This window comes from Halyomorpha halys, unplaced genomic scaffold (genome assembly GCF_000696795.3).
Source record: "Halyomorpha halys isolate HHAL.00 unplaced genomic scaffold, Hhal_1.1 Scaffold32.1, whole genome shotgun sequence".
Classification (NCBI taxonomy): domain Eukaryota; kingdom Metazoa; phylum Arthropoda; class Insecta; order Hemiptera; family Pentatomidae; genus Halyomorpha; species Halyomorpha halys.
Window position 1 is genome coordinate 816,175 of NW_027104903.1, and position 7,716 is coordinate 823,890.

At 31.5% G+C, this 7,716-nt stretch overlaps 1 protein-coding gene across 1 annotated transcript in view; it reads right to left on the reverse strand.

Moving 5' to 3' along the window:
• Positions 1-70: 70 nt before the first annotated feature.
• Positions 71-7,716, reverse strand: part of LOC106685311 (GATA-binding factor A) — a gene marked incomplete in the record, with an annotated part of 152,997 nt that continues 145,351 nt past the window's right edge. Inside the window, 3 exon segments of the mRNA XM_067045936.1 lie at positions 71-782; positions 1,639-1,876; positions 4,594-4,778. Coding sequence (XP_066902037.1) covers positions 577-782; positions 1,639-1,876; positions 4,594-4,778 — 629 coding nt within the window.

The window sequence follows — 7,716 nt, forward strand, 5'->3', positions numbered from 1 at the left end:
ATTATAAATGGTTTCAAAAAATTATAAGTTATTTATATCTACTGACTTTTTTCAGTCTATCAGGTTTGTATATTATTTAAAAAATTATATTTGAAATTTTCATGAATGAAATCTCGAATCTCTTTGATAATAAGACTGTTATGTTATGTTACATTATTAATTTACATCATTTTGTTATTGCTGTCTTGCAATTAAATAAATTCTTGCCATATACTACACTAACAAAATATAAGATTTTTTTTTCCATTTAGGAACATTAATCTAATAAACATAGATATCCTATACTAAGTTTATAATTGCAAATATTACAACATTTAAAGAAATATTAAATTATTCGCCTCTATAGTTACAGAATTCATTTGAACTATGATTACATATAAATTACACACATCATTCATTATAGAAACAGTTCTAAACTCATCCGACTGGGTCCGCTTGTTTGATAATAAGTTCATTGTTTTTCACTCTGCTGTGCTTCGAGAAAAAAACAAAAAAAAAAAAACTAAGCACCACATATAAAAATTAGTTTTATATCACAATTTATTTGGCTTTGTGTATACTGAAGAAACATTAACACTATGTTGAAGCCATTATTTTATTTCCCAAATAATCGGTGTGTTGCATGTTGTACATTTGTTGGTTGTGGTAATAATGCTCTGTTAGGTGATCGCCGTAATGTGTCGGCCCTGGTTCAGATTTTATGCTGCTTCCTCCGACCAGTAGTGATGTATGTCCGAGATATGGTCTTTCATTAGTTCCACTGCTTAATAGCTTGCTTGAATCTGTAGGGAAATAAAAATAATATTTACTAATCTTTTAAAAATTATGTTGTTATCTAGGAATTATTGTCCTTGGCACATATAGTATTTTCTTTAAAAATATGAAAAGTATCTTAAAAATTATATGCAGCAATATATGAATATATAAATACAATTGGCGGGCTCACGGAAGAGATTATTTTAGTTACAAAAAATTTAAATGGAGAAAATTAAAGTTTAATTTATAATCTTTTCACTTTTTTGACTGGTTTTATTGTTTAAGTAGAATAATTTGTATCCAAGTTAATTTTCAAAATATTCTTTATTATTTCTCTAAATGTCTATTTCAGCCAGCCTGGCCATCCTCCAGGATAATCTTAAATACAAATTTACCCTCACATCAATAATTTAAAACTTTTTGCAGGCTATTCTGCCCAAGTCCTTAATTTCAGTCAAATCTATTTTGTCACTTTTCCACTAAATGATTAAACTTTTAATTACAGATTAACTTAATACTATTATAAGATAAGATAATGATAATTTTGTATAGTTTTTAAAACTTATCTTAGTTAATAATAATTAAGAATTTTTTTAAAAACTATTATATCCTGTTAAAAAAAATAGTTTGAATGAAATGGTATATCTTTTTAGGAATAGTTATAATAATCAAATTTTCAAAATATTGTCCTGTTAAAAACTATTTTTCAGTTCTTCCCCAACACAAACTTTCTATTTCTTCTGTTTCTAAAGTCTACAAGCTTCTGTTAGGAAAAACCCAGTTAAATCTACTTCAAAATGGATGTTTAACTGTGGTTATATTTCTACCCACTCATTATTAGTAATCGATGATTGCTGAGATTGTAATGGTGCAAATAGTTACCTGCATGAGAGTTAGCTTGACTGTTTGAAGAAGTACTCTCCTGTGCTGACTTCTTAGGTTTCCGTTTTCTGGTTTGAATCCCGTCTTTTCTCATATTTTGAGGCCGGTTGACACCATGTAGTTTGAAATAGAGACCACAAGCATTGCATACAGGCTCTCCTTCGTTGTTCCGCCGCCATAGTGTGGTAGTACCAGTGCCGCAGTTTGTGCAGCACAAGCCAAGCCTACGAGTGGCTGTCTATAAAAATCAAGAAATAATATTTTGTCAGGCTTTCAGATTTTAAGTCTAGCAAAAAAAGTCCATGTTGTTAAGATAAAAAACATATGCAATTGGTTTATTTGGAAAGAAAAATAAACATATATTTAGATTTAAAATTTTAAATGATTAAATATTTTAAAATTGTTATCATAAACAGTTCTAATGGCAGATGGTCATAATTTAAGTTTTATTTTTTATATTTTTAAATTTAAGTCTTTTTTTTTAATGTTGTAAATATTCATTTCATATTATCCCACATCACATAATTAATTATTAATTAATTTTATATATTTCTGTAATATGATAAAAATTGTTGATGAGAGTGTATTGTTATGAAATCATATACTTCTTAAACAATGTACATATGGCTTATGGCTGGTGGACTCAATACACAAGAATACCCTCCATTTTTGTGTATTGAGTCCCATTCATTGGATCGACTTAAGTTGTCTAACTGTCTCCCCCAAAGGTTTGCTTCATACTTTTAATAGAAATATCAACAATGTGAAGAAATTGTAAGACTCATTAGTTTGAATAATTATTGCAGTTTTCATAGTTTACACTTATATGGTCTTACTACACTAGTGTTTTTTAATTTTCTTTAGAAATAAAAGTTTTGCATTACAATTATGACTTAGTCAAAAGTACAGATTTACTGATTTTTAAGATAAGATAGTGTTATTGGCAGTAGGTAGCTTTTTGGTTAGGCACTTTGATACTAGGTCCAAGGACCCAGGTTCCAATTCTGCTGTGGCAGATATATATTTTCTGTGCACTGTAGATGTGAGTCAGCTTTGTGTTCAGGAGCCCTCTGGAGTTCTAACCACATAAAGAGGTTACCCTTAATTCGGTAAAAATATAGTGGTCGAGTGTGATTTTGACTAAATCACCTCCTTGCACAACTGTTGGTCTAGTAAAAGTACTTCTTTTCAAAGTGCACCCCTAACCCTTCTTGAGTTATAGCGGTACAGATTTTTTTTTTGTTTCTTTTTCTATTAAAAAACAAATTAGGAAAAATTATTAAAATTGTGCCTCTAAGTTATATTAAGTTGAAAATTTTACACAAAGGTATTAAGCCTTTGCCTAACATTTTTGATTATAAGTATTCAAGTTATATTTTCTTGTTTTTTTGTGCAATCATTTTTTCTTTAATTATGTACATCAGTCTAATTTTTTTCAATAACTGGTTATTTTGGTCGTATATTTGAAATCAGTAACAATAATTTAATTCAGGGTCACTAATTGAGTTCCAGGGTAGATTTATTTTGAGGTACTCTCTCCACCTCATAAAAAAATAAATATATATACATATAACATTAATTTTTAACCCTCAAATTATTGTTTGATTTGAAAAAGAGGGCTATTTATAGCTGAGGGAGTTAAGCGATTGGCTCATAACTGCAGCAATGCTGGTTCAAATCTGGCCTGGTGGGTCAACTTTTATTTCTGTACAGCTTCTAAGAAATGAAAACTTGACTCCTCACCATTGTTAGAATAAGTTGGTTATTTCTAGATAACCTCTTCCCATGTCATATATGACCTGGAAGGAGGACATAAAAAAAATAGAAAAAAGAATCATGAATTTTTTTGTATAAAGTTATTATTGAAATAAATTTTTCAAAAGGCACCTATTGTGATTTTCCCTTAGAAAGTGGACCACCCTCTCCGCTCAACCATTGTGCCTGGGTATCTACCCCAAACCTTAACTGTTAGTAAAAAAATAATGGATAAAACCATCTAGTTTTCTGAAGTTTATTATTTTGTCCTATTCAATATATCCATTTTTATATATAAATACAAAATTTATTTAATTCTGAATATAAATTTTTTATTTTCAGTTTCTGTTGAATATTATGTTCTTTATCATAAGAAGTTTTATAATTATAAAAAAGTAATATGGGATATGATAACTATAGCAATGATTTTCGTTCCAAATCACTTTAAAACTTACATACATGATTTTAATTGTTATTATATGAGGAGAAGATGGTTGGGGTGTGGTGAAAATATAATACAAATAAATTGAAATAACTTATTTAATCATGCCAGCGTTTCAGCTAGAATTTCTAGCCTTCAAGCAAATTACGTAAGTATGTAAGTTGACTTGGCTGTTGGCTTATTCTTTTGTTTATTATTATTATTTATGTATTTGTTTAATTATTTATTGGTTGTTGGCTTATTGTAAGTTAATTTGGCTGTTTGAATTGCTTCTAGCAGCCCTGATGAAGGCTAAAAATTCTGGCCGAAACGTTGGCAGGATTAAATAAGTTATTTCAACTTATTTGTGTTATATTTTGACCGCACCCCCAAGCATCTTCTCTTCATGTGATTTATCCACAGTCAACTATATCTCATTAATTGTTATTATTTTGATTTTTGGATTCAGATATTTATTAGGTTTCTGCCCAATGAATTTAGCTACTGCTTCTTATTTTAGTCAAGGAAAACAAGAGGGCATTAATAAAAATGACTTTCTAAAACAAAGGTTCTTTAATTAAACAATCTGTTTGCATACTCTGAGTTTATTTCAGAACGAAAGTCGTTTATTCTCTTAGGATGTTTTTAAATTTAAAAATAAATAAATGAGTTAAAAAGCCTCGTATTTCATTAGACGCCAGCATCGCCCTGGAAAGAACATTGAGCTAAATAAGAGAAAATGTAAAATAAGAAAATGAACAATGGCTGACCATGCTTACAGTGTGAGTACTGACTAGCCTCTTGACCGGTTTTACAAGCGGCCTGTTCATGCCGTTCATCTTGTGGTAGAGGCCGCATGCGTTGCAGAGGTAGTGGCCGGTACCGTCGCGGCGCCACAGCGGTGTGCTGATCGCCCCGCAGTTCACGCACTCCCGGCCTTCGCCCATCTCCATCCCGCTCGAATCTGAAACGATGATAATTGAAAACTTTCCTTAAACTACAAACCTGTGCCTTATTGCTTAAAGTTGTACTTTTAATTATTAAATAAATCTAATGGTATCCTTGTTTAGTCTCAACACTCTTTATTATATCAATAATACTCCAACGTTTCGGCCATCCCCAAGGACAATCTTAAAATATAGATTCTCACCTCACATCAAAAATTTAAAAATGTTTTGCAGGCGATCCTGCCCAGGTCATTAATTATAAATCAAAAACACCCCATTTTTTAAAAACTTCATTAATTTTTAAAACTTTTAATTTTCGATTGATTAACGCTATCACTATCATATAAACAAACATGATAGTGTTGATTATTTGAAAATTATAAGTTTTAAAAATTAATGAAGTTTTGAAAAAATAGGGTGTTTTTGACTTATAATTAATGACCCGGATAGCCTTTCTTATTACACACTCTAGATACTTTATCTACTTTTATTTCAAATCCAAGATTTCAATAAAATTTTTGGATCCAAGATTTCGTTCAGTCTAATCAAAAGCGATTAGACTAAATTTAAAAAAAATAATAATTATTACCACCTGTGAATTTTAGTATATGTACTGACTCTGAAGTCCAGGAACGTGTTTACGCTGCTGGACGATTGTTTCGAAACTCGTATAAATCCTTCTTAAATAGAAAAGAGGTGAGAAAATATTCCAAAAATGAAGTCTTTATAATACTTCTATTATTAAACTCCCTAACCACTCAAACCCATTGGTTCCTAACTTTGCTTCCTCTTCCATTCCTGGTAATCCTCCGAGGCGCCTGAAAAGAAGATGACGAAGAGTGCTACCAATGGGTAGTTTTTCTACGTGCCTGTATGATACCAATATGATCTTACTTCAAATTTACATGTTGTATTTTATGTACAGTTGTAATTCCATCATATTCCTTTATAGCATCGTCTGAAACCTTTAAGTTTTTTAAAGAAATTCAAAATTAGTAATTAATGGAATTATAATACTGCTCACGTATTCCTCTTATACTATGACAACAAAACGTAAAGCATGAATCTCAGGCAATGGAAATGAGGTACCTAAGGATGATGGAAGGCAGAACCAGACGGGACTGGATAAGAAATACTACAAATAGGACCACCCCATACACATCCTCATAGAGAAATCCCAACTAAGTTGGTTTGACCATATGCTTAGAATGCCTAATCATCTTGCCAGAAAGTCCTATTAAGCCAAGTTAAGGAGATGGAGCCTTGAGGTATGCCCAGAATCACCTGGGAACGTCCTGGTTGCTTTCTGTCAACAACGACAAATAGAAAACGGCTGTAGAAGCAGGAACCTTAGACTGCTACGAGGTAACGAGGATTTTAGATATTGATGACCATTTGTGAAGGGGATAAGCAAAAAAATGAAATTGATACAGGATGTGTTATTTATAAGAGCAAAGAAGAAAAGTCGAAAAATGAAAGCAATCCATATTTCAAGAATTCGATTATTTCGTTAATTTGTTAAATTAAATGCTAATTATATTTTTGTCTAAAAAGTTCATTATTTTGACTAATATTCATTATCTTATTTTCATTCGTTTGATTTATTATATGTGGCTTCAACTTGTGTTATTTGTAATTATTGAGAAATGTCTGCATGGTAAACAGGTAAACCTGTGAAAGGCTGTCTTAGCTGATCAAGCGTAGCGCGACCAGTCTATGGTCGCTTAGTCTCTCTAAGGGTCGGTTGCACCACCACAATTTAAACTACAATTCCACGAATCTCGGGTAAAATTAATAATTATCCGTTGCCCCAGAAAAGTTAACCTTCAAATCTAACTGTAAACTTCACTGGCCATTAAATTAAACTGAGATTTAGAGCAAATCTACGTTTAAGTTGATAACCATACAAGGAACCTTCCATAGTTCCATTTGAAATTGTTATCTAGCGAAGTTGTATTGTACTATTTCGTTTTCTTCCAAATTCAATAAAATGGATTTGGTCGAGATTGATAATTTGATCGGCTACGAAAACTTCAAAGAATTAGTAGCTCAGGCAACAATGAAAAAAAAAATTCCATTCTCAACTAAATCATTTTTTACAGTGGTTGGATGAAGAATTTTATTAGCAGTTTCGACTGTCGAAAGTGGCTCATGAATTAATTTTAAATTTAATTGAACCCACAATTTCTAACATTAGCGATAGGAATTGCGGAGTTTCGCAGTTACGCCTGGTTCACAAAACTGTAGACTAGAAATAGGTCGCTAAGTTACCGGGATTTTACTAAACGCTTGGACAAATCTTAGTTTTGTTGGAGATTGGTGCAACCGACCCTAAGCAAAAGCCATTCATAGAGAATTGAAAATTTTAAATTCAATAAGGACATTTAAGTATATTAAGCGACTATCTCAGGCGGCCGGTCGCGGTATTGTTCTCTAGTTAGGACACGACTTGAGTCCATATCGTGTATGAAGTGACTAAACGTCGCGCGATGTAAAATACTCGTTTTACGCCATTGTTTCGACTATGTACATTAATTAAATATTATAAATTTATAATATTCATACACGACATTAAATGAGGCACAATAAAATAGCCTGAAGTTGTAAGAGGACGAAGTAGCCCGTCCCTTTAGCACCCACACATATCTGATCCCTAGTTCCTCTGCCAGTTGTATCTCTAATCACTATTCATGGGTTCGAAACTTGTTAAGATATATAGTTCAATTATTAATGAATGCCTTGTTGTGCATAGATTACCGGCAGCGGTTTGTTCTAATTCATTATTTAAATTAATGTTCCTCTAATGCCAATTACTTCTTCCTTCTGACTAATTTAGTTTCTGGTATGTAGCAACTCATAGGAATTTTATAGAAACCAGTAGGTTTTTGAAAAGAATGGGTATTGGATCAAATATATTACTTTTGATCAAATATAACTAACTACATGGATTCGGGT